We start from the raw sequence: 26,242 nt of genomic DNA, 5'->3' as shown, positions 1-26,242 counted from the left end.
CTCTCAGGATTTCCCCGGCTTTCTAGTCAGGTGGGTACTGAAAGGACTCTCAGAGGACCTGGTCTGCTAGGTCTGCTGTGTGTTCAGAGAATGAAGCCTCCTGCTTCAGAGCAGATGGCTTTTCCTGCTTCAAGCCAGTCTGCGTCGGGAGGAGCCAGACCTTTAAGCAGAGGACACTGTATGCCAGAAGACATATGGTTTGCGGGAGCAAACCAAGTCAGTGACAGAGCTGAGACCGCACCCTCCCCTAACCCCACGACACCTGGCCTAAAGAAACCCAGTGCAAGACAGAAGAGAGTTCGCTCTAAACGATCTAGAGACACTGAATCATACGCAAGCTGCTTAAATTCAGAGAGGAGAGCAGAGACACAGTAAGGCGATTGGCAACTGTGACTTCTAGAACAGGCACAGGGGAAAGTGCGAAAAGCACTCATTGCATCTGTGCAAACACGGGAAAATTCACGTTCCAAAAAAAAAGAACTGACTTTAAATGGCCATTATATACAAAAGTTTATTTTAGCAATCACAGGTGTGAAGGTGGAAATCTCATTCTGACTGGAGACTATCCATCACTGAATGCCAGCACCATTACTGAGGTGAGAACACCAAGTCCATACAGAAACTCTTGGCATTTACACCAACTCAAAACATTATTATCACTTTTACAAGCAAAGAAGAAAGGAAATCGTTTCAAAAACACCGAAGTTCTTGATCCTGTCAGTTTAGTTCCTGATGCTACGGAACCACTCCAGAGACTGGCGCAAAAACCGTCACGATCAATGCAAAGACCCAGTGGAGCCACGGGCACGCAGGGCTGTCCCTTCAGTACGTGAGGCAGAGCGGAGAAACAGACATGGCAGATGGTGCGTTCACAGGCTAAAGGCAACAAGGAAGTCAGAAAAAGAAGTGGGGAGTTTTGCCTAATTTAGCTTTTTTAATATTATTATTAAGAACTGGTTACCCCTGTTCCTATTCAGTAGCACTCTTTTAATCTAAAAATAGTACCTCCCAGCTGAGTGACAGTGATCACATCTGTAATCCTAGCTACTCAAGAGACTGAGATGTGAGGAACATGGTTCCAAGCCAGCCCAGGCAGGGAAGTCCTTGAGACTTCTTCTACCTCCAAGTAACCACCAAAAAGCCAGAAGTGGAGCTGTCTCAAGTGGTAGAACGACAGTTGAGCAAAAAAAAAGCTCAGGGACAGCAGCACACAGGCCCTGAGTTCAAGCCCCAGGATTGGGTGTATTCACGTGTACACACACATGTACACACACACACGCACACAGCACCTCCAGATGGCCAAGTTCAAGTAGTGGGAAATCAGGATGCAAAATAAAACTAAATTTACACTCATCATGGATCAAAAACACAGCTCTCTGGAAGGCTGACCTAGAACCCTGGGCCTTAACACACGGAGAACATGTAAGGTCTTTACTGGCCAAGGGACAATGACTGAAGCAGAACTTGTAGGCAGGAAGTTCCTGTGACACAGCAATTACTTTTATTTTGACCTATTTACTATAATTCCAGCTGTTCCCAGGTTCTACTTCTAGGTACTTCTACTGGCTCATGAGGTATTTGAATTTTGGAATAAATAGCAAGACATAGTAAGAGGGGAGTGTATGGTTCTCTCAGAGAGAGAACAGAATCCAGAGAAGTGCTGTCATCCTCGAAAAAATTTCAGGATAAAGAAACCTTATACTGGATTGTTAATTGTCTTAATCTTCCAGGGCTGTAGCTCCTGTGGCGTCTGCAAGGAGACACTAACATGCTTAAGAGTATGAAAAAGAGAGTAGAGATTACTGACAAACAGAGCTAGCCCTCATGAAGACAAAACACAGGCTCCCATTTCTGTCTGAATCAGACTCATTTTTCATGATGGTTGCCATCAGATCATGAATCATTGTACTGGCTAGGCACTTTCTGAGGACCCCGCACCCCAGCGCTGCAGGGGTGGGGTGAGGGTGGTAACAGACGCAGTCCTGCGGACCGGTGAACATAGAGAACACTAAAGTTGCAGATCTGAGCTTTATTGTCAGAAGGATGAGAGGTTCTCAAAGTGGTTCAACATGGCACAACACTCTAGGTCCTCACGCCGCAGCTACTCACCTGTCACAATGTATCTGGAAAGGAAATACAGAGAGGGGTCGCAGAATAGGCTTGGGGGTGGCCGAGAGCCAAGCCGAAGTTCTCACGCTAGACTCACCTGAACCCTAGAAAGCACTTTAATATTCTCTCTTCCAAATGCGCAAGATCAATGAATCGGCAAGTCCTGCATTTACAAAACCAGTAAAAATCACACTGTAATCATCAGTGAGTGGAGAAATGCACACAGATCTGGGTTTCCAACCTTTTCCACCATGATTCTACATCAAGGCCAAAAAAGATTCTTTTGTCCAAATCCCAGTAGGATGTTCACCATGGCCCAGCACAAGCCACGGGTGGCATAGCTTCCTACTGGCGCTGGTGGCAGGCCCCGGGAGGAGGGCGGCGTCCTCAGACATGAGCCCCATGGCCAGGTCTGCCTGGCTCAGTCGGTGGTGGACCTCCGGTACCAGAACCGGGCTCTGAAGTCGTCGCTGCAGGTCATGAAGCCCGGGTTGGTGGGTGAGTGCACGATGCAGCGCACGATGTTGTTGTGGCCCAGTGAGAGCAGGTTCCGGCGCTCGGCTGTCCTCGAGTCCCAGCAGCACAGGCTGATGGTCCTTTCATCCGGTAGCAGCACGTAGTCCTCCGTGTGGTTAAAGACGGCCTGTGTCCGGTGTACCTGCCTGCCGCTCAGGCCCGCGCCTGCAACAGAAACCAAGACGTGAATGGCCTGTGCATGGAGCCATCATCACCAAGTTCACCCCTTGGACCCTCTGGATGTCCTGGTGGTGTTCTTACTCCCTCGGCTGAAAAAACAGCCTTTAAAAAAAAAAAAAAAAAAAAAAAGAGAGCCGGGCCAGGTGCTGGTGGCTCACACCTATAATCAATCCTAGCTACTCCCGAGGCTGCATTCTGAGGAGCATGGTTTAAAGCTAACCTGGGCAGAAAAGTCCGTGAGACATCTCCAATAAATTATTCAGAAAAAGCTGGAAGTGGTGCTGTGGCCTAAGTGGTAGAGCACTAGCCTTGAACAAAAACTCTCAGGGATAGCACCCAGGCCCTGAGTTCAAGCTCCAGTACTGGCACCAAAACAAAAACAAAAACCCAAACAAATTAAGCAAATAAAATAGAGCTGGTGCTGCATCGTCTATCTTCTTTAGTAAAAACTGACTTTATATTGGTCACATTTTTTCATAGTTGCAAAGTATCTCATGGTTAGAAGAACCAAGACAGTTCTTTCACAGCTAGACATTTATTTCCAGCCAGGATGAACAGGGCTGGAAAAACATCCCATGTACAGATCTCTATTTTCTTAGGATTAAACTCCTAGCAACAGAATTACTGGTGCATGAAAATTTGCTTTCCAAAAGGAAGCTTTATCCTCTCATGACTACGTAAAATACTCAACGGAAAGTGAGAAGCCCCGTTGTTGGGAGGACAGGACTGAATTGCTTTCTGGGGTGCAGAAACCAAACGCTGGTTTGGTTCTGTCCCATCTCTCTATTTCCTCTCCATCTGGGTGGGAAATGACCCCTGGTTGGGCTGCTCTTGCTAAGGTGGTCGGTCACTCTTCCACTTCTCTGGGCACTAAACTCATTATCAGTGTCTGAAATCAGAGCAGAGGCCCCACGCTTCTCATGTGAGAAGGAATGAATACAACTCAACGGATGGAAACAGAAGCTTTAGCTAAGGCAGAGGCCAGCTCGGCTCTAATTAGTGACGTCACCTTGGGCATTACACTTAATGTTCACAAACCTGTTCCTATGACATAAAGTATTCATGTATTTGGTAGTACTTGGGGTTTGACTAAGGGTCTTGATAATTTACCACTTGATTCATGACTCCAGCCCTTCTTGCTTAATGATAATGCCTGGCTTCTGTCTGGGCTGGCCTTAAGACTGTAATTCTTCTACCTTTACCTTTGCAAACCTGGGATTTCAGGCATGTGCTACTATATCTGGCCCCAGTGAGTTTTCACTTCTGTAACTGTTTTGGTACTAGGGGTTGAACTCAGGGCCAGCACTCTGGCTTGGCTGGTGCTCTACTGCTTGAGCCCGATTCTAGTTTAGCTCGCTACTGAGTCATCAGAAATGAAACCTTGAGGACTTTTCTGCCTAGGCTGACTTTAACTGTGATTCTCCAGGTCTCAGCCTCCTTAGGAGCTAGGACTACAATGCAAGACTAGTATCCAGCAGGCATTTACTTTTTTTTTTTTTTGGTCATGGGGCTTCAACTCTGGGCCTGGGCGCTGACCCTCAGCTCTTCAGCTCAAGGCTAGCCCTCTACCACTTGAGCCACAGCACCACTTCCGGCTTTTTTTGCTTATGTGGTGCTAAGGAATGGAACCCAGGGCCTCATGCATGCAAGGCAAGCGCTCTACCACTGAGCCACCTTCCCAGCCCTGATATATACTTCTGAAGGCTCTCTGTACAACAGATTTATTCAAGCTTCCTGATGGTCATTTACATTGTTCCTAACTTTCAACAGCTCCAAATGGAATTTGCATACAGATCCGCTTTGAAACACCCGCACCGGCAGTCCTCCATTCAGTTACCACGTGCCACAAGGCATCGCACACACCACTGCTCTCGGGTGAAGCACAGTGGGACACGTCTCCTCTGCTCCCACCAGCATCTTTTCTCTGCCGTCCACGTACAGTTCATTTCAAGAACTAGGACAAGAGTGGCTCTCTGCAGACTTGCAGGCTGTACTGGGGACACATCTCGGTAGGCGATGCTGCACCCTAGTGGCTCAGATGTCACCAGCACTGCTGTTCTACCTCCAGATAGTAGAGGTTCCCCTCTCCCTCCCCCCCCACCCCCACACCAAGTGTCTTGAGTTTTCTGAGCTATGGTGATCTTAGTGTACAACACAAACATTGCTCACAAGAGAAAAACAGTAGAAGCTCCCTGGAGGTTTCTCACCAGACAACAGCCTTGGCTGCTATGGAAAAGAAGAGTAAGAAATACTTTAACAATACTTATTATCTCAATGGACTTGAATCCTTATGCCGGGTAATAGGAAAGCTGAACAGATTCACCACAAAAGGAGCTCCTTGGTACACATGCTGCCGGAGAGACCAGCAGGAATTAATGAGAATTTGAGCTGTTCTGTCTGCTGAGCTCACTTCCAATCTGGGCTCAGGACACTGGTCTCAGGTGGAGATTTCCTCTGCTCTTAGGGATGGGGAAGACCTCTACCCCCTCTCACTGGAGAAGACCCCACACATGCTATTATGGAGCTCCACTAACAGGCTTTCCTCGGCTTGGGTCCCCGTTGCTGTGGGAAGAAGAGGACAAGTGCCTGTTCTACCAATGGACTGCCAAGTCTCAAGGTTCCCTGCATAGTCTCCAGACCGCGTCTCTCTAGCTGAGACCGTACTGAGAGGAGTGGGGTTAAGAAACTATGATTTTTGGGGGCTGGGAAGGTAGCTCAGTGGTAGAGCGCTTGCCTTGCATGCATGAGGCCCTGGGTTCAATTCCTCAGCACCACATAAGAAAAAAGAAAAAAGCCGGAAGTGGCACTGTGGCTCAAGTGGTAGAGCGCTAGCCTTGAGCTGAAGAGCTGAGGGACAGCGCCCAGGCCCAAAGTTCAGGCCCCATGACTGGACCCCCCCCCCCCAAAAAAAAAAGTAACTATGATTTTATTCCCAGCTTTGCCTCTTACTAACTGCAACCTTAAGTAAATGGTTACTTTATTTTTTTGAGTATGGGGTGGATTCTGGGGCCTCTCACATGCTAGTAAAGTACTTTACACCAAGCTACCACCTCAGCCCCAAGGTTGGACCGTTTTTAGCTCTGAAAGAGGGATTAAGAACTGCCTTGCCCTGTGCATACATTTACTGTATTGCTCTGAAAGGGGGACTGAGGAGTTCTGGAAATGGTAAAATGGGATAGAAATGGCAGTTTCTCACATACCCGTGTATCTGACTAGTGTTCGTCCTGTGGATATTTCCCAAAGCTTAGCCACAGAGTCTTTTCCACTTGAAAGAATGTATTTAGAATTTTTGGAAAAAATGGCAGAGCAGACTTCGGCACCGTCGTGTGCTTTCTCAAAGGTGGTGATGCAGCGATTTGAAACTCCATCCCATAATTTGATACAGCCGTCCTTGCTGCCAGTTACATACATATTGGCACTGGGGTTGTAATTAACGGAGCAAATGGCATCGGTGTGCTGATCTTGAGGATTGCAAGAGACAAAGCATTGGAAGGTGTTGATATCATAAAGTCGAAGAGTAGGGTGCTGAGTTCCAACCAGTATAAAGTCTCCAGAAGGATGGAAAGAGATGGAGCGTAGCATTTCAGCTTCCTGAAATGACAGACATTAACCTGAGTGACCAATCCGCAGACAATAAGATCCAAAGGCAGTGCAGAAAATACCAGACGAAAGAGTCCATTAAAGAACCCTTGAGTATCACATAGGTATCAGAAAGAATAAAAGCCAAGTACTGGTGGCTTGGGCCTATGATCCTAGCTACTCAGGAGGCTGAGACCTGAGGATCTTGGTTCGAGGTTATCCAGGCAGCAAAGTCCATCAGACTGCTTTCCAATTTAACCACCAAAAAGCCAGAAGTAGAGCTGTGGTTCAAATGGTAGAGCAATAAAGTTTGGGACAGTGCCCAGGTCCTGAGTTTAAGCACCGAAGAACAAAACCACCAAACCCCAATGTAATAAAAGTACTTTCTGTCATATACAAAAGTTTGTTTTTCTTTATAGCAAAGATTTTGAAAAACTGCATTTACTGGTTAAGTCTTCAAAAACTACAGAAGTGAGCTCCATTTGTAAATGAATACTGGGAGAATCCAGAATGGATTAGAAATCGACTAGTGGATTATCAATCTATTGTTACCTACATTGATAATGCACTCTTGTTAATGTGAAGTCTCTTTAAGTTGCTCCCTGCTGCAAGCAGTGAGGAAAAAATTACATTTAATTACTGACAGCTGGAGGTCACTACTATTAGTAATCCTGTGGTTTTTCTTCCTGTATTGAGCTCTTGGTGAAGGCAGCAGTTTTGTGTATAATGGGATCTCAAGGAGTGGTGTGGACGTGAAGCTGTCCCAATGAACTGCAGCTAGGCTCTAGCTGCTCAGCAGCTGTTCTGGCAGCCAGAGGTGGCCAGCACACATTTCTCATGCTGGTCCATGTGCCACCTGAATGGATTCTCCTTGCTCTATTTTTGTTTTATACAATGATCACTGAGACTACTTGAGAAAAAGTAGCATTTATGAAAAACAACAACAACAAAAAGCCCCCTTCCAAACATTTCTTACCTGAATGTACTTGAAGGCTCTTTTTGCTGATGGTTTGGAATAATCAAATAATTTGAGAGTATAATCTCTTGAGCCAGAGGCCAAGATCTGTTCTGTTGGGTGAAAAGCAAGACATGTGACTTCATCCACATGGTCATAGAGTGTCCGAATCACGGGGTGGTTTTCCATGTTCTGCTGTGCAGTCTCGTTCATCATGACCTAGGCCAACAAAAGGAGGAGACAAAGTATACTATCTTGAACTACAGTAAACCATCACTGGCCTATACCACACACACTCTCCACAACGAGCAACAGAATGCTATTATATTCTAGGCTTTTTACCTCTATTGGCATGGCACTTTTGGCCAACATTCTCTCTGTGTCAAGTATCTTTATGGAAGCATCAGCAGACCCAGTGGCTATCAGCTGCCCGTCTCTACTGTAGGTTGCTACGCGGCAGGGTCCTTTATGGGATGTGACGTAGCACGTTTCATACTCAGAAGCCTCTGGGGACATGGTCTGGACATCTGCATCGAATTCCAGGTCTATGCCTGTGCCAGGAGCAACCGTATCTGAACGACCAATTGCATACTGGACTGCTGTGTCGTCGTTTTCCATCCCTGAAAGAAATCAAAATCAAGAACATGAGGAAATAGTGTAAAGGCCAAAATGGAGATATTCACCAGTGTCAATCTGCAATTCCTTTGAGGTCTATCACACCTAAAATGGTACAAAACTACAGACTCTGCCCAGGCCCCTCAGGGTTGATGGAAGGTTGGGCACACACAGCCTGAGTTACCACTTTAACTGCCACCAAAAAGCAGTTTACTCTTTATTATTTCCCCATTTTAAATATATGTGTGTGTGTGTGTGTGTGTTTTGGAAGTACTGGGATTTGAACTCAGAGCCTTATGATTACTAGGCTGGTGTGATACTACTAGGCCGCACCTCCAGCTCTAGTTCTCACTTATTTTTAGGATAGGGTCTTGCTTCCTGCTTAGACCACCAGTATACACATAATATAGGCTTCCCATTGTTGCTGGGATGACAGGCAGGTGCTAGTGTGTTCAACTTCCCTCTGTTCAGATGGAGTCTGTCTAGGCTGGCCTGGAACTGCAAATCTTCTCAATCTCAGCCCCCACATAGTTTAGGATGACAGATATGAGAAGCTGTATCCAGCTGTGGGCTGAGTCTCTTGACCATTTTTGCCTAGGCTGACACTGAACCATGATCCTCATTCTCAGCCTCCCAAGTAGCTAGGATGGCAGGCATGAGCCAGCCACTAGCAACCGGCTCCAAATCTCAGTATTTTTAAGGTTGACTTCTGTTAGCAGCTCAGAAGTTCATTAATTCAGTAATATGCTTTAACGTTAGTGAAATGTTTTTGAATGCTTAATCTAAAAATACATCATGCTTTAATTAAAAAATAACCTGACATATCACACAAATAATAGTTACTAGCACTGGAAAAATTAGAACTATATAGAAGAAAAGAAATATGACCTTGAGTCTTATCACCCAGAGATAACTTTTTATCATTGTGGCACAAATCCTTCTGGCTCTCTTACCATTCATACAACTTAGTTTTCAAAAGGGACGCAGACCTGCTACTGTGCAGCAAGTTGTGACTGGCTTGGCCATGTCACACAGATTTTGTGTTCACATTATCATAGTTATGTTCAATTTTATGGGTATTTAAAATTTTTTAGCCAATTCCATATCGTGGGGCTTTTTTGTTTATACCTTTCAATTCCCTTGTGATAAATCATCATGCTTCGCACCACCAAGTCAAAGGAAATCAACATGTTCAGTAATTCAGTATTTTATTGAATGGAAGATAGGCACAAGGATACACCACTGAACAAGACAAGGACCTCACTTTATTACCAAGGTAGTCTTTTATTTTTGGTGGGGAAAAAGAGGGATTTGGAGGGCAGGAAGATAAAGGATTTTAAGGAAACCCAAACAATAAAGGAACTCTTGGACAGGAATTGTTACAATATAACAAAAAGCAGGAGAATTTAAGGGATTAGTTTGAGAGGTGAAGAGGAGTCTCAGGTAACAGATGAGCTGAGACTTGAAGGAAGTAGGCAATATAATGGCAGAGTGGTCCAGAAATGGGTAACACATTAGAACAGCTTAAAGTCTTTATTACCTGGACTTCATTTACTCCATCAGTAGCTAGAGTTGTACTTGTCACATATTACACAGTAAAACTACACAAGAATAATCTTGTGGACAGATCTAAAAGTTCTTTATGGGGTCCACACACTGACATTCACAAGATACCTAGTTTGATGAGGTGCAGGAGCTGCTCGGAGGGGGCACACACTGACTGAGGCTTGACTTCATTGATGAGGCCATTGGCGATGCTGATGTAGCCATCGTAGAGCAGCTGGCTGATGATCAGCTTGTAGAGCTGCTGGCGGTCCTTCAGGCCCACTTTGGTTCTGTACATCTTGGAGAAAAGGACAACTTCCCTGCCAGCGGCAGAGAGAAAACAAGGAAGTGAAAAACAGTGAAAGGCAGAGGCACTAACTAGTAAATCTGAAGCAACACAGGTGTCTGGTTAGACTTACATTCCAGCTAGACTAGCTGCATCATCTTTGGTTAGTGACCTCATTGTTCTTAGCCCAGGTTCTTTAGCTGTTAAATTTCTGGAGGTTAAACAACATGGTGTGTGTAAAGCACTGAGCTGAAATGATTCAAGTAGTGTCAGCGTGTTTATAGTAGAACCCCACATCAACTTTTCTTCTCTGCCAAACTATCCAGCTGCACAAGTTTTATTCTTTATTGTTAGCCCTGAATCTTACATTTCTTCTTTTAAACAAACACCAACTGGTGTTTGCAACAGACAAGACAGCTTGTCTTATTGTTAGATGGCTGGCTCCTGTTTCCACCAGCTGAGCTGTATGTTTACCAGGGACTGTTAAGTTCATCAGTGAAACCTGTTTTCAAGCAACTGAACTTATTGTAATCATTCAACTTAGTCAATACGAATGCAAAAAGCTACTATATTATGAAAACTCAACCACTAAATACTTTGGAAAGGTTCAAAGTGAAGTTATGTTAAGAAAATGTACGAGGAGCTGGGAAGGTAGCTCAGTGGTAGAGTGCTTGCTTCGCACAAAAGAGGCTCTGGGTTTGATTCCTCAGCACCATGTAAGCAGAAAAAGCTGGAAGTGGCCCTGCGGCTCAAGTGGTAGAGTGCTAACCGTGAGCTGAGGGACAGCGCCAGGGCCCAGAGTTCAGGCCCCATGATAGACAAAAAAAAAAAAAAAAAAAGTAGAAAAAAAGAAAATGTATGAAAAGGACCTACCACTGTTACTTTACATCCAAGTGAGAAAGGGCCAAAATGACTATAGAGATGGTAAGAAAAGGACAACTCTGCAGAGACATGCACTCGCATTTACTTGAGAATCCAAGTTCTCTTTCAGTCTAGTAAAGTGAAACAGAAAACTGGAGAGAATTTCTGGTTTACGCCAACAACAATGCCAATGGGTGGACCTGGGTAGTTGGTTTGAGGATGACGATCAGGTATTATCCGTTCCCTAGCGCGCCCCCCCACTCCCTGTGGCACTTGAACTCAGGGCCTTGCATTTGGAAGGGTATATTTGGCCAGATACTGGGCTACAGGTGTCAAGCGACAGAAATATAGAAAAGTGGCCTCACCGTGGGGTATCAATAACATCTACCATTTACCAAAGCCCTCCCTATCTGCGCGAGGGCCTGTCCCGCACGTCCAGACCCTCACCTCGCGGCTACTGTATTCGAGTATTTAGAAACAAATGTACCACAAATCTACAAGAGAACAGATACTCAAGGAAGTTAGTGAGGCCACGGATTCGGGGTGAGGGTTAAGGGGGTCGCTAGGACCGCCTGCTCGGGCGCCGGGGACCTAACCACCCTTCCGGGCGGTCCTCGCTCCCAGGGAGAGGCGGCAGGGGTGGGAAAGGGAGATTTTCAAAAGGGAAAAGCGGTCGATCTCCCGGCGCGACCCGCGGAACTTCCGCTCGGCGGGCGGGGGGGTGGTTTCTCCCCGGACTCGCCGGGAGGACAGCGGGGCACGAGGACGGGGCGCCCCCCACCCGGGGCCGGTTACCCCGGGGCGGAGGGCCGGGCGGGCGCGCCTCGGTGCGCTCCTCCAGCACCCGGCCGCCGAGGCGGACGAGCCGGGTGGCGGCCTCGGAGGAGGAGGAGGAGCGGGAGGAAGGGGCCGTGCAGGCCCCGCCGGGGGACCCCGACTCGGGGCGCACGCCTCGCCACGCGCGACCCTGGACGGCCCAGGGCCTCGTGCGGCCCACCGCGGGTCCCAGCCGTCCCCCGCACCACCCCTCCCCGATGCCCGGACCCCGTCCGTACCCTCTGATCGCGATCACTGGCTCCGGCTCTCCGGCTCTCTTCTAAAAAAATGGAGGCGCGAATCCCGCCCGATCGATGGCTCTGCGTGCACATTCACTGCGCACGCGCCCAGGCCGCGACGTCGAGTGCTGCGCTATCGACCGGTCCCGCTCGGTCTTGCCCTTCTCGCCATTTTACTTACTGGCACGTTCAAGACGTTCGCTCACCGACCCCCGGCTTTATCTCCTATGCAACAACCTTGAGTCCAACGGACTGTTATTTCAAGGACTAATGCCCACTCCTGGAGACCACGGCGGGCTCTAGAACCGCCATAGACCTGACAGGCCGTTGGCTCCACCGCTTCCGGGCTCTTCGTTGCTAGTGCGCTTGCGCCACGGCACGCTCGTTGCGAACCAATCACAAAGCGGCTCCGCTGAAACTCCGGCCAATCATCTTTCAGACCGGAGGGTTTAAACCCATATTTAAAAAGAAGAATCCTTAAACTGTAACGGCTGAGCTCTCGGAGGACTCGGCGGCCTTGGCCCGGAGGTGGGAGCCGGCCGGCGGGTAGGTCAGCGGGGGCCGGCTCCGTGTGGCGGGCCGAGGGCGAAGCCTGGGACGAGGGGCGGCTGTGCTGGGCGGCGGGCCGCGGGCGGAAGGCCGGAGGGGAGCGGGCCGTCAGCCCCCCAGCCCCCCACTCCCCGCCGCCCCCCCCAGCACCCCGCCCGCCCCCGGTTCCGGGACGCCCGGTTGGGTGCCGCGGAGACCGCCGGCGGTGGCGGGAGCTGGGGCGGGGGGTCTTCCTGCCGGGGCTCCGCCTTCAGTGACCCTCTCGGTGCCTGTGGAGGTCTTGGGGTTCTCGGGTTCGTGGGGTGAGGAGACAGCGGACGCTGAGGGGGACGGGCTGCGGTGGCGGGGGCCGCGGGGAGGCGCGCAGATCAGATCGCCCCGGAGGCGGCGGTGTGCGGCCTGCCGGAGGGAGTGGTGGGGCCCCGGCCCCGGCCCCGGCCCCGGCCCCGGCCCCGGCCCCGGCCCCGGCCGTCCGAACCGCAGGCCCCGGAGCGGGAGGATCTGGGATCGGGAGGAAACTGGTTGTGGACGGATGGTAAATCCCAGTTCGTAGGGAGGGGGGCCAGGTGTCCTTAACCAGCGCCCCCGGTGATTGGTAACTCCGCACCAGTGCGTGCTCATAACAGGGTTGTTTAAACGCAAGATCTGATTTATTAAGACAGGGCGGGTGGAGCGTCGCCATTTCGAAGAACTTTCCACGGAAGTGGAGGCGTGGCTCAAGTGGTAGAGCGCCAACCTGGAGCGGAAAGGCTGAGGGAGCAGCGCCCGAGCCTGAGTTCAAGCCCCAGTACTGTGATCTTCGTAGTCTCCGCTACTTGGAATTGTTAGGGAAAGTGAAGAAAGCATTAGAACATTGGTGGGGGGAAAATATTTGCCAAGCCACTTGTGGGTTTCCTTTTAATTGTTTGTACTAATCCGCCGTTTAAAGACTGGGGTCTTTATAAGATTACTAATTTGTAAAAAGAACGAGACATTGTGGGGAATGCCTTGTGGCTGGGCTCTAATATTCAAAAAGCAGTTGGGCAGCCTGATTTCTTCTGCTTTCTTGATGCTTGTTCAACTTACTTGATAGGTGTTTCTGCCTGCCTCCCTATAATATTAATTGATATAATATTAACTGGTTCCCTTTGTCAATGGCTTGGTTCATTTCCAAACTATCTGAGTCCTGTTATGTACTAGACATTGTTCTAGGTTCTGGGAGTCACAAGAATGGATTCTATGGCACCACCAATTTGGGTTTTGGTCTTTTGCTCCCTATTTCTGGGAAGGATATCCGAGTCTCTGGAGACAGACAATAAACAGATGCACATAAGATTTTACGATGTTAAGGGCTGTGGAGAAAAGGGAGAGAGAGATGGTCCTGGGAGGGAATATTGATTGAACAAAGACGTGAATGAAATGAATGAGCTACACCCCAGCAGCCTGATAGGCAGAGGAAACAGGAAGTCCAAAGTCCTGGTGGCAGGGGACTTGATTTGGATTGTATGTGGTAGACAAATCAAGGCAGAGGTGTTTCAAGGTCCATAGTCTATGGGACTTGCAGATGAGTTCGAATTGTTTTGCTTGAGTTGGTGAGCAGTAGGGGTATTAAACCATGGATTAACACATTTTCAGTGTTTGAGAATGGGCCGGCTCAGGTTTGAGAAGGGATCTCCATGAGCAAAGGTGGAAGTGAAGTGACCATTCAGGAACTCTTGTAAATGATCCAAGGGGATTATGTTAAGTGAAAGACTTTAAAAAGTGATATATGTAAGTTTTGAGCTGAGAGAAATCTGGGTTGCAGTTGAACATTTAGCAGTCATCAGCCTGTGGATGAGAAAGCCAAGTGACTGGGCAAACTCACTTTGGGGGTGAGTGCTGCTGGGCCTGAATTGACCACATCCCCAGTCCTGCCCCCTACAACTGTGGGACAAATGGACATGCACATCAGTTCAGCAGTGCAGAGTATGTGAGGGGGTGGATGGGAAGGGGAAGACATGCTTGCATGCATGCACACAGCATCTACTGCATCAGAAAAGAAAAACAGTGTAAAGAATACAGAATTCTGTGAGTCACAGATACCTTTTCATCAGGGAGATGCAAGTAGCATAGCAACGATTCGAAGCAGGTGGATTTGTTTGTATTAAAGGTTGTTTTTCTTTTCAGGCACCATGGACACATCTAAAGAAAACTGCATTTCGGGACCTTTTAAGGTAATTGAATTGTCTATAGTCCCATTTACATCTATAAAGTTCATGTGATGATTGGTCTGATATTTGGAATTTTTCCTCTTTCTCTTTTACATTGATAACTGGGGCTAGAACTATATCTGGCCACTGTCCTTGAACTTTTTCACGTAAGGGTGACACTTTGCCACTTGAGCCACAGCTCCACTTCTGGCTTTTTAGTGGTTAATTGGAGGTAAGAGTCTTATGGAGGGCTGGAATGTCCATGAGACTCTTGGTGTGTGTGTGTGTGTGTGTGTGTGTGTGTGTGTGTGTGTGTGTGTGTGTGTGTGTGTGTGTGTGTGTGTGTGTGTGTGTGTGTGTGTGTGTTTAACATTTTAAAAATTATATTATCTTTAGTTGTACAAAGGGGTTACCATTCAACAAGTCAGTTTATGAGTACAATGCATTTTGATGAGTATCAGCCCTTTTATCGTTCCTCCCATCTCTTCCAACCCCATCCCTCCCCTCAATTTTGAAATAAAAATTTTGTAAGCATAGATTTGTTGTATAAGGGGTTTTCACTGAGACCTCTCCTGACGTGTACATAGTAGATTGTGGGCAATCATTCCTCCTTCACTGTTTCAGCTCACCTCCCTTGTCTTAATTCAGCACGTTTCATTGTTCTATTTTCATACATGCTTATGAAAGACTTGGACCACATTCACCCTTCCCATTGGCTCTCTCCCTTCTGTTGGTACTCACCCCAGCATAGACTGTTTAACTCTTTTCCCCACCCTCATTTTGAAATAAGCTTATTGTGAAAATCTTGCCTATGTTTCAACTTAGACCATCTTCCAGACTTTGTCACTGGAGAATAAAATGTTGGACATTGACACAATTCTTTTGGTCTTTTTTTCTAAACATGTATTATCAAAGGAAGTTGTTTGGGGACTGGGAAGGTGGCTCAGTGGTAGAGCACTTGCCTTGCATGCTCAAGGCCCTGGGTTCAATTCCTCAGCACCACATAAGCAAAAAAAAAAAAGAAAAAAGCCGGAAGTGGTGCTGTGGCTCAAGTGGTAGAGCGCTAGCCTTGAGCTGAAGAGCTGAGGGACAGTGCCCAGGCCCAGAGTTCAGGCCCCACGACCGGACCCCAAAAAAAAAAAAGTTGGTTGGAATTGTGTTGGTTTGATGTTTAAAGTATCAATAACAGATGAGTATATTCCCAATATGCTGAGAAATCTTAAATGTTCAGTGTCTCCCTCATTGGATGGAAGTTCAGTTAATGAATATTTGCTTATGGAGCATGATTTTAGGATAGAGAATTGGGCTTGCAGATGTCATTCAAGTATTCCTTTGATCTGCTATCTACATCTTTGTGAAATACTTATTAAAATAGCTTTCCCTTTCCATGTGTTTCCAAAGATATTCCTACAAAAGAAACCAGAATTCTTATAACATTCATCATTTCTTTCATGAAGAACATAAAGTTTATTTTCCATCCCATCCTAGGCTACAGCTCCACTGGGGGATGGTCCAAAACGTGTTCCAGTGGCTCAGCAGTTTCCCTCATCTGCAAGCAGTGGCCAGGCTCAGCGAGTCTTGTGTCCTTCAAATTCCTCCCAGCGAGTTCCTTTACAAGCACAAAAGCTTGTCTCCACTCAGAAGCCTGTGCAGAAGCAATCTCAGTCAGCTGCCATTGCTCGGCCTCTCTCCCGGCCCGTGAGTAACCCCCAGAAGAATGAGCAGCCTCCACCATCAGCCTCTGGTAAGCAGGCTTTGCACTCACTTAGTGGTCCTTCTTTGTCTGATTTATTTATTTATTTATTTATTTATTTATTTATTTATTTATTTATTTGTCCGGTCATGGGCCTGAACTCTGGGCCTGGGCGCTGTCACTCAGCTCTTCAGCTCAAGGCTAGCACTCTACCACTTGAGCCACAGCGCCACTTCCGGCTTATGTGGTGCCGAGGAATCGAACCCAGGGCCTCAGGCATGCAAGGCAAGCGCTCTACCAATGAGCCACCTTCCCAGGCCCTTTGTCTGTTTCTAAAACAAGTACATAGACTTGTACAATTGTTGGAGCCATAGCTTCTGCCTCATATCTGTTCAGGATTAGGAGAAAAAGGGATGTTTGTGTTGAAGTAATTTTTTCTGCAGGACCAGCTTGTGCTGGAGTGCACCCCGATTCCTGTCCTCAGGGAAGAAGGGGCGGTCACCTGCATCGATCATGTCCTTTGAGAAATTGAACAGTTATGGAAGTTTTGGCCTTGTAGGGAGAAGTGAAATGGGACCACATTGTGGTGAGGCCATCCATGGCCATTGCTGGAAAGGGTGGAGCTTCATCTCCTGGCATCGAGGAACTACTGAAGATGGGGCAGAGAAGGGACTGGTTGCAAATGGCCTTTTAGAAAGCTTACACCAGACATACTGAGTGAACTGGAGAAGAGCAGTGCTGTCTGTGGGTGTGTTGGGGAGGAGACGTTGAGATCAAAGATGCTTGCAGTCCCGTGCTTTAGCTGGGTGGAGCAAGGTGTTGGTGATAGTTACTATTTGTCCTTCACCAGCTATGAATTCCCCCAATGCAGCAGGCTTTGAGAGGGACTATGCCTTCATCCGTGGTGCCTGATTCGGTCCTGGAAACCACTTTGTGAAGACAGCAGAGCTATTGACTCACTTCCACAGAGGAAGTGGCTAAGACTCAGAGGCAGTTAGCTTAGTAAAGTCATAGCGTGGAGAGACTGAAAACTCACTTAGGATATAGGCTTAGGTAAAGTGGACAATAATAAGTCACTCCTGAAGGATGGTGATGGAAGAGTTTAGGATGCTGATGAAAGGTAGAAAGAACTTCCTCTCCACCACAGATTTCCTCACTGAATCTATGAAAGGGGAAATGAAGACTCAAAGGACTGAGCTCAGTGGTCAGCGGTTGAAGTTCATGCCGCATTGTGAGCTCAGAAGGGCCCGTGTAGGCAGGCCCTACAGTGTGTCCTGCAGTGGGGAGGCAAAGGCCCAGAGGGTGGCGGAGAACATGGGGTGAACCAGGGCTGTGCAATGGTGCCAGTAGCAGCTTCTTGGTGACAGTTCTGGTCCCCTGGCATACACAATCATACGCATAACTGTCCCGATGTCATTTTCCCTTGGAGATGTGGTGGCGCTCTCCGATCTACAGTCTCATGCTGGGGTTGTGCACCCTGAGTGCCAGTAGTTGATGTTAGCCGAGATAGAGACACACGAGGGGGAACAGTTTAGACTGACAATGTGATACCTGAGTGCAGCATACTGTGCTGTAGGAACAAGAGGCCTCAGAGGTAGACAAGTGCAAGTTCCCTTGTTTCCACAGCTAATCAGAGAGTAAGCTGGACCTGGCGGTGCATGCCTGTAATTCTGGCACTTGGAAAGGTGAGGCAGGAGGATCAAAAGTTTCAGGCGGGCCTGGGAGCACAGCAAGGACCCTGTCTTACCAGGTGCCAGTGGCTCATGCCTGCATTTTAGCTACTTAGGAGTCTGAGAGCAGAAGAGTTATGGTTCAAGGCCAGTGTGGGCAGAAACATTTCCAGACCCTATAAAGAAAAACAAGGCTGAAGGCATGGCTCAAATGGTTAGATCACTTGCCTAGCAAACTTGAGGCCCCGAATTTGAACCCCAATATTCACTCCCCACCCCCGAAAAAGTTATTTTGCTCCCCTCGTGAATAGCTGTCTATTGAAGTCTTGGTATATTGTAGTTTTTGTTCTTCTCCCATGGAAGACGGTGGCTTGCCCTGCATGGTTTTGTAGGGTGTGGATGTGGCTGACCCATGCAGTGGTGGAGAAGGTGATGGGGTGTGAAGTTGGCCGTTGTTCCCTGGAAGTTCAGGGAGACTGCAGGGAGGTGGGCTGGCTGCCTTCCCTGCTGTGAAGGCTGAAGGCTTCCTGCAGTGGAGCCAGGGCAGGGTTCAGAAAGAAAACCTGAAGCCTAGATCAGTCATTCATTCCTGATGTATCGTTAGTGTCTTGGGGACCGTCCAGTTTATCTGCTCACAGATTTCTAAAGAACCTATTCTATGTAGTTACTCTAAAAACAGGACTTTAACTTATTCCATATAGGAAATAATCCTGAAAAGGAAGTGGCCTCAAAAGAGAAAAATGAAGACTCAAAAAAGTAAGCTCTCATTCACAAAGTTCTGTACTATTACTCTACTGGAATACATTATTTCATTGTAAATTTGAGGAGCTCTTAAACAGATGTTTGTTTTCAGTTATATGATATGCTTCCAGTTATCTTAAACCCCTCTCTTTTATAAGTGATTTTACCAGGAACTCAGATAAAAGCCAGAATGCATTTGTTACAGAAAGTTTATGAATTTCTGTGTATTCTCAGAAGTAATCAGTATATGTAGTTTACATACTTCTAGTTTATTTTTGTGCAAAAGTGTGAGTTCTTAAATTTTTTTAAATTTTGAGCTGGGATCTTAGGTTGCTGTTGCTGACCTTGGATGCCTAAGCTTAAGTGATCTTCCTGCCTTAGGCTCCTAGGTAGCTGGGACTGTAGGCATGCACTATTATACCTGGCTACAAGGACAAGTTTTTCCAAAATAAAATGTCAGGTTACAGAACTATACAGGTATGTGTGACTAAGAGGTATTTTGGCAGAACTAACATAATTACTGCACTTTTTGTTCTCTATTATAAAGTCCCCAGACACTTTCTAAATACCTGCTCTTAATCTCTGAATAGAGTTCAGCATAGAGGAGCAGGGTCAGGATGACCCTCCTACTACTGCTTTGGCTTCTGAAGGAAGCTTTCTCAGGATTGAATTCCATTGATTCCCACGCCCAGCTGGTCTGAGTCCACCCTGCTTCCACTAGTGACAGTGGCTCCACAGATGAAAGGGTCTTACCAACAGCGGTTGGTAGAGAGTGGATTTGAAAGAGGTCATTCCTCTAGTAACTTACCCTTTCATATGGTCTTAGAGCTGTCAGTAGGTTTGTATTCTGAGCACAGTACAGCCCGGGACCTTCCCATTGAAGGCTTCTACTCTGGAAATCAAGATGGTTCCGTGTTACCAGCTCACAAAGCTGAAGGCAGCTAGTGAAGTTGGGGTTCAATGTCTGTGACTCATGAATAGTGGCTATGGGCTTGGTTCCCACTGAAAGTACAGTAGAGGCCAATTGCCAATTGGAACTTACAGAATGTGTTTCGTTCTTGGTGAGAAATTGTTGGCAAAGGTTTGTGTCCTTCACATTCTAACATGCACACATCTTTTCTAGGAGGCAGTGGACTTTGGAAGATTTTGACATTGGTCGTCCACTGGGTAAAGGAAAGTTTGGTAATGTTTATTTGGCAAGAGAAAAACAAAGCAAGTTTATCCTTGCTCTTAAAGTGTTATTTAAAGCTCAGCTGGAGAAGGCGGGAGTGGAACATCAGCTCAGACGAGAAGTAGAAATACAGTCCCACCTCCGGTGAGTTTCCAGGCTGATACTCAGAGGAGAGTTCACAAGACTTCTGAGGATTAGCCTTTTAGAGGACTTGCTTCAAGGGGTTGGAGTCGTGGCTCTGTTAGTAGAGCACTAGCCAGTGAGTGAAAGCATATCAGTTACTACGTTTGAGTCCTGTTGGACCTAAAAAAAAAGAGAGCCGGAGAAAGGAAAAGAAGTGTAAGACTTGCTTTATAGTACCACACAGAATAATTATACTTGTCATTTTCCAAAGATACATGGCGACCTCAGTTTTATGTGTTGGAACTCACCTTGAACTTGAATGTTTTATTAATGAAGTAACTTAGCTGGACAGCCTTTTCTTTTCGTGGGTAATTAAGTGGTAGTCTCCAGTTGCCTTGAGTCTATTTTTTTTTTTCATTTTTGCTTTTAATGTTCTTCAGATATAAACGAGGGGCTGGGCATGTGGCTTAGTGGTAGAGGGCTTGCCTAGCATGCATGAAGCCTTGGATTCGATTCCTCAACACCACATACAGAAAAAGCTGGAAGTGGTGCTGTGGCTCGAGTGGTAGAATACTAGCCTTGAGCAAAAGAAGCTCAGGGACAGTGCCCAGACCCTGAGTTCAAGCCTTAGGACTGGCAAAAAAAAAAAAAAAAAAAATCTAGCAGATGTAAAAGAAATAGTAACCCTTAGACTTTGCCTATGAGCCACTCATCATCAGCTAGGCCTATGCAGGCTCTGCCCCAGGCCACACACCTCTGTCTGCTGTGTCTGTTTGCACATCACCCTTGTGTAAATGCCATGCTCTTTTTTCCCTTAATATTTAGAATTGCTGTTCAGCCGAGTTTCCCTCCCATGAGTAAAGGGAAGAAATAAGAGTCTTTAATATGAGGTCCAGAATCACGTGAAGTGCATGTCAATGTTTTACATGTAGGTCATGCTACATGGAGTTGGGCGCTTGTAGCTCTGGCTTTTCCTGTGGGAGAAGCACATTGAAGGGTATGTGGTGGTAGTCAGTGCATACTCTCGCCTCAGCCCTGAAATTTACCCATTTTCACCGTTCCTTGCAGGCATCCTAATATTCTCAGACTATATGGCTATTTCCATGATGCCACTAGAGTGTACCTAATTCTTGAATATGCGCCCCTTGGAACAGTCTACAGAGAACTCCAGAAGTTGTCCAAGTTTGATGAGCAGCGAACTGCTACTGTAAGTTTTCATTGATTGTCCAGGCTAATTCTTTTTTACTCCAAAGTACCATTCATGGGGGAGTCAGATATTAGCGTGAGATCAGACATGGATCAGACCTGCAGAAATTGTGAAGGGAGTTCCAGTGTAGCCCACATCTGATTTCTCCTATTCATGTCTTCACTGATAAATGAGTCATTAATTTCTACCTGCCTTTTTAGTGTAAAGTAATATCCAATTAGGATAGTCAGCATTTTGCCAGCTGCATATATACCTTGAATATACTGCACCCTTCTGTTTGTTAAAACAAACTCAGGACTTGACTTGCTAGATCTTAAGTTGATATGAGACTGGAGATAGTAATTTAAGGAAACCAAAGTAAAAACAAAAAGGACTAATTTGCTTGGATACTTTTAATCTGATTAACCAGTGAGTATATCCCCAAATTCAACATTTACCAAATTTACCTGCTAAATATGACAAAACAGACTGGGTGACATGTAAACAACAGATGATCAGCGTGGAGGTGGGAGGTCTGAGTTAGAGGAGCTCATGTCTGCCCAAGGTCTCACTTCATCATGACATGGCAGAGCAAGAAGGGCAAGAACCAAAGACAGAATTCAAGCCTCAAGCCCTGTTAGACGGGCAGAATACTACGGAGGGTGGAGCTCCCCTGATCCAGACCCTTTCCCTTAGACACCCTCTCACAATACTTGTTCTGGGATTCATCTTCCAACAGTATTTGAGGGCCACATTCAGTCCTCTCACTGCTTAATAGGACAGTGAACTCAGCCTAGGTGTTCTGATTTTCCCCCTGATACTTTTCTTCTAACAACTCTTTTTTGTTGTAGAATGATCTTATTTTTTTTTAAATGGGAATTGATGGCATTGGAAAAGTGTCAAAAGATCATAAGTGTTGTTTACATATCTGAACCCCTGACTCATACTGTCTTTTCCACAGTATTCTTTCACTTAGCTGCCACTGGGCCTTGTGGGAGTGTGGTTAGAGCTCAGAATTTGTCTGTCTGTCTCAATGTCACGTCAGCAGTATTATCAAAGAACCAACTAAGCACTGAACAGCTTATTGCTAACCCCTGCCAGTCGATTCAATTGATGTTTGCCGACTTACCTAGTGTATCTGTAATATTTGCTTTGAAACCTGAAAACATTCCATTTATGTTGTATTAAAAATACCCAGATGTCAGAAAATGTATAAAAATCTAGAATTCAGACTTCTCTAATCCTTTCTTTCCCATAGTATATCACAGAATTGGCAAATGCCCTGTCCTACTGTCATTCAAAGAGGGTTATTCATAGAGACATCAAGCCAGAGAACCTGCTGCTTGGATCAGCGGGAGAGCTTAAGATTGCAGACTTTGGGTGGTCAGTCCATGCGCCATCCTCCAGGTATGTGATGTTACAGTAGGGGGTAAATCATGAATCAAGTCTAGAATCTACTCTGAAATAGTTTATAGTTGGTTGGAGTGGGTGACTAGCTGGGATAATTTCAGCTAGATGATCAACTACTGTCTTTTAGGAAATGTTATTGTGTGACAGTTTTGAGCTATCTGGCATTCATTCTAAGGCTTAGGGTTAAAGATGCTTAATGTTAATGAAGGGGATGAAAAAAGCCTGCAGAGGTGACGAGTGCGTGGCAGGAATAACACAGATGTGTGTAGGGGAGACCCTACCTTCATGCTGGGGTGGAGTCCAGATGTGTCCTGGACAGAGATGGCAGAAATCCCAGGGGCCATACAGCGGTCAGGAGCTGAGAGCACAGTTCTGGGGACTTCGGAAGTCCACGTTGGTGCTGGTGGACACTCTGATGCTTCATGTGGGTCAGGCATTCTAAAGTGTCAGCTTAGAGGAAAAACTAAAAATAAAGCCACTTCAGAAAAGCTGCAGAGCCTGAAATAGGTGGTGTGGAGCAGACCCTTTGTTGAGATGATCTCCATTTCTGCCAGCCATGCCTTGAGTTTCTTTTTAACTGGTTGTCACCAGTGGGAGGGGTGTCACTCTGTGAGACAGCTAACATTGAACTGTAGGTTTTACCCAAGAGCTTTACCTGCTCGGTGTTTTCCAAAGAGATGGTGTGCAGATGTTCTGATGGCCACTCCCCCGTGCCTGAGGGCCAAGGGGTGTGATGGAATCGTTGGCTGGTTATCTGTGGTGGATAGAGCCCTGGTCTAGTCGGTGGGATGAGAGGTGGGTTAGAGGTCTGGAGTGGTGGCTCCTTCATTACAGGGCACCCCTCACTCAGTGAACATGGATGAAGAGTGCCAGGTGCTCCTTGTGGCTGGTGTGGCCACGGCACTGTGACAGCACTAGCACCCTCCACCTTCCACTCTCAACTAACTGGCTCAGTGCCTGCCGCAGCCAGCTATGTCCAGCGCCTTTGCTTTCAAAACCAGTATCGGTAGAAATGCTGAACCATTGCAGCTATCACCCAATACCCCCACCCCAAAGCTGGAATTACTTTGCCATCTTGCCTGGGTCTGCTTTCTTGGTGCACATCTGAGAGTAAGATACAGCACCATCGAGCTTTGTCCTTGAGTGCCTCCATGCGCATCTCCTGTAGTATAGGACCTGCGCCATCGCCCATCCCGTGAGGAACCCAAGGTTAACGGCATTGTTCATACTTCATGTTCCATGTTCTGATTTCTCTAGTTGTCCAAGAAATTTCATAGGTGTTTGTTTATTTTAATCAAGATCTAATGGCTCACGCCATAATAACATTTGGGAGGCCAAAGCAGTATTGAAAATTCAAAGCTAGCCACTGTTCCACGATAGCCTTTTGCTGGTTAATTGAAGAATCTCATAGACTTTTCTGCCTGGGCTGGCTTTGAACCACAGTCATCAGATCTCAGCTTCTTGTTCTTTAGATTACGGGCATGAGCCACCAGTACCTAACAGCCTATACTTGTGTGTGTGTGCGTGCACACACACTCATGCACACATACACATACACATCAGTCCTGAGGCCTCAACTCAGGGCCTGGGCACTGTCCCTGAGCTTTTCTGCTCAAGGCCAGTGTTCTCCGATTTGAGCCACAGCTCTGCCTCTGGCTTTTTGGTAGTTAATTGGAGATGAGTCTCATGGACTTTTCCTGTCCAGGCTGGCTTTGAACTTGATCCTCAGATCTCACCCTCCTGAGTAGATTATAGGTATGATCCACTGGTGCCCAGCTAATTTAGTTTTAAGTGTGATTTTCTGATTGTGGTGTCACCACCTTGGACTTAGTGTACAACTTCAAGTGATATTTAGAAAAACTGAATGACAGCTTTTTTCTGTTACCCATTTTGTGCTGTAGTCCGTGAACTCTGTGTGCTGAGATGACAGGCGTGTATCACCATGCCTGGCTACATGGAAGCTCACATAAAATAATTGCAGTTGCTCTCTAGACTATTGAGCATTTTGGAGCTGTCAGATTTGGAGGCGAACTGTGGGTCTTCCACACTTCCTGCCTGTAGTGTAGGACCTACATGACCACTCAGGGTCACCAGGGGAGCGTGGACTCAGGTCACATGTCTGACCATTGGGCCTTGTTGTGCTAATACCCTAGGAGAACCACTCTGTGTGGCACGCTGGATTACTTGCCCCCGGAGATGATCGAAGGCCGCATGCACGACGAGAAGGTGGATCTCTGGAGCCTTGGAGTCCTCTGCTATGAATTTTTAACCGGGAAGCCTCCCTTTGAGGCCCACACATATCAAGAGACCTACCGAAGAATATCCCGGGTAAGCCATAGCTGAGGATGCCCTAGCACGGCTGTTAGGATTCACCCTTGATTGGCCTGAACCTTAGGCCTGGGTATGAATATTTACTGCCTCTAACTTGTGCTTTGTGACATTTATCAATTATATTCTAGGTTGAATTCACATTTCCTGAGTTTGTGACAGAGGGAGCCAGGGACCTCATTTCCCGACTGCTGAAGCATAGTGCAAGCCAGCGGCCGACGCTAGGAGAAGTACTTGAACACCCCTGGATTATAGCCAACTCGTCAAAACCACCAAATTGCCAAAAGAGCAAAGAATCGACTAGCAAATAATCTCACTGAACCTGGGGAGAGCCAGGGCTGCCGTACAACGTTCTGGAACATGTACCGAGATTATCTTCCGTTGACCGCCTGCCGTGGCTGGAGCGCTGCGGGACGGTGCTCACCCCGCTGAGCAGCCCCACCTCCGCCGTGCAGTGCTCCACAAATGTGATACTCGGAGGCCACAAGGTCCCGGCTGCTCTCACTGGTTTCATACTCTGGAGGCAATCCCCGCAATGTCCACATGTCCTGTGGGACACCAGTTCTGTCAGCCCAGTGGCAAGGAAAGTGACCATTTGCCTGGCTCGTCAAGCTGGAGCTGTACAGTGGCCTTGCAGTGCCTGAGCGTGTGTGTAACTTATTGGATGGCCCCGCCTGGGAAAGCTGTTGGAATGTGTATGTGGTTCGTTCTTTTAAATGTTAAAATAAAGATTTATGTGTGGACTTTGATGTTCCCCTCCGTGGCCTGCGCCCCTTGGCCATCCCTTTGCTCAGCCTGTCTGGGTTTCTGGTCCTCCTTAACCATGGTGAATGGAACACGTGCTCTACGTCTGTCTTGGGACACAAAAAACTGTTTTCATTAAGGCCTCTTCAATGACCCTGAAGTTATGGCATGCATGCATGCATGTTATGAAGTACACACGTTGCCTGAAGTAAATGGTTGATTATTTCCACCACTTCACTGTTAGCTTGGAGCAGTCTGGCCCTGCTCTGCTCTGCTCTGCTCGGCTTGTCCTAATGTGTAAAGTTAGTAGAGAGAGATGGGCTTTCCTGGCTGACACAGTTCAACTAGATGTAAAAAGAAACTTTTATATCTAAGTGACAAAGGAGTTGACCTTGAAAACCTAACAATAAAACCTCAAAGGTCAGCTATATCTGCTGGGTGCAAGTGAACTGTGGTTTCCAGTCTGTGTGTATGTGCATACGTGCATGCATGTACAGGCATGGCTATACCAGAGCAGGTGGTGGTCCTTACTTTTTTTTCCCCTCAAGGTTGGTGTACTGCCACCTGAGCCTCACCTCAACTGCAGGCTTTTTCTTGGTTAGTTGAAGATAGTTTCTCAAATCAGCTTTGAACCCAGGATCTCAGCCTCCTGAGTAGCTAAGATTACAGATGTGAGCCATCGGTGTCCAGCTTGGTTCCCAGGCTTGTGCTGAGCCAGCCTTTACATTTCTAAGTAGTGAGCTGCTTGTACTGTCTAT

At 47.0% G+C, this 26,242-nt stretch overlaps 2 protein-coding genes across 8 annotated transcripts; one reads left to right on the top strand and one right to left on the bottom strand.

Annotated features, from left to right (window-relative positions):
• Positions 1-491: 491 nt before the first annotated feature.
• Cstf1 (cleavage stimulation factor subunit 1) lies at positions 492-12,012 on the bottom strand. 5 transcript variants are annotated; one of them, XR_011365481.1, is made up of 8 exons: positions 11,702-12,012; positions 9,919-9,996; positions 9,629-9,819; positions 7,682-7,959; positions 7,361-7,558; positions 6,006-6,396; positions 2,207-2,790; positions 492-2,123 (listed from the first exon to the last, which is right to left on the bottom strand). XR_011365481.1 is itself a non-coding variant. In XM_069990035.1 (7 exons), the coding sequence occupies exons 2-7, from the start codon at positions 9,960-9,962 to the stop codon at positions 2,531-2,533; spliced, it is 1,362 nt and encodes a 453-aa protein (XP_069846136.1). In that variant the 5' UTR covers positions 9,963-9,996; positions 11,702-12,012; the 3' UTR covers positions 492-2,530. The 5 variants fall into 5 exon arrangements, 3 of the variants coding, with proteins under 3 accessions (XP_069846136.1, XP_069846137.1, XP_069846138.1); XR_011365482.1 differs by having other exon boundaries at positions 492-876; XM_069990035.1 differs by having other exon boundaries at positions 492-2,790.
• A 74-nt stretch (positions 12,013-12,086) lies between these two features.
• Positions 12,087-25,483, top strand: Aurka (aurora kinase A). 3 transcript variants are annotated; one of them, XM_069990040.1, is made up of 9 exons: positions 12,087-12,229; positions 14,396-14,442; positions 15,907-16,162; positions 18,483-18,537; positions 19,646-19,837; positions 20,885-21,023; positions 22,261-22,409; positions 24,566-24,740; positions 24,872-25,483. In XM_069990040.1, exons 2-9 carry the CDS (start codon positions 14,401-14,403, stop codon positions 25,049-25,051), a joined length of 1,188 nt encoding a protein of 395 aa, XP_069846141.1. In that variant the 5' UTR covers positions 12,087-12,229; positions 14,396-14,400; the 3' UTR covers positions 25,052-25,483. The 3 variants fall into 3 exon arrangements, with proteins under 3 accessions (XP_069846141.1, XP_069846139.1, XP_069846142.1); XM_069990038.1 differs by having other exon boundaries at positions 12,087-12,247; XM_069990041.1 differs by lacking the exon at positions 12,087-12,229 and adding an exon at positions 12,526-12,543.
• The last annotated feature ends 759 nt before the right edge of the window (positions 25,484-26,242 follow it).

Source organism: Dipodomys merriami, unplaced genomic scaffold, assembly GCF_024711535.1.
Source record: "Dipodomys merriami isolate MVZ:Mamm:240054 unplaced genomic scaffold, mDipMer1.0.p SCAF_39, whole genome shotgun sequence".
NCBI classification, from domain to species: domain Eukaryota; kingdom Metazoa; phylum Chordata; class Mammalia; order Rodentia; family Heteromyidae; genus Dipodomys; species Dipodomys merriami.
The sequence above is the reverse complement of the archived record's forward strand: the minus strand, read 5'-3'. Positions and strand labels throughout refer to the sequence as shown.

What these genes read in the sequence shown, in the direction of transcription:
- Aurka (XM_069990040.1), top strand. Translation starts at nt 14,401, where the DNA reads ATGGACACATCTAAAGAAAACTGCATTTCGGGACCTTTTAAG. An exon ending in GCATTTCGGGACCTTTTAAG is followed by an intron (nt 14,443 to 15,906) that starts GTAATTGAATTG and finishes ATCCCATCCTAG; the next exon opens with GCTACAGCTCCACTGGGGGA. An exon ending in CCTACCGAAGAATATCCCGG is followed by an intron (nt 24,741 to 24,871) that starts GTAAGCCATAGC and finishes ATTATATTCTAG; the next exon opens with GTTGAATTCACATTTCCTGA.
- Cstf1 (XM_069990035.1), bottom strand. Translation starts at nt 9,962, where the DNA reads ATGAGGTCACTAACCAAAGATGATGCAGCTAGTCTAGCTGGAAT. An exon ending in CCTGCACCTCATCAAACTAG is followed by an intron (nt 7,960 to 9,628) that starts GTATCTTGTGAA and finishes GATTTCTTTCAG; the next exon opens with GGATGGAAAACGACGACACA. An exon ending in GAGCCTTCAAGTACATTCAG is followed by an intron (nt 6,397 to 7,360) that starts GTAAGAAATGTT and finishes CTGTCATTTCAG; the next exon opens with GAAGCTGAAATGCTACGCTC.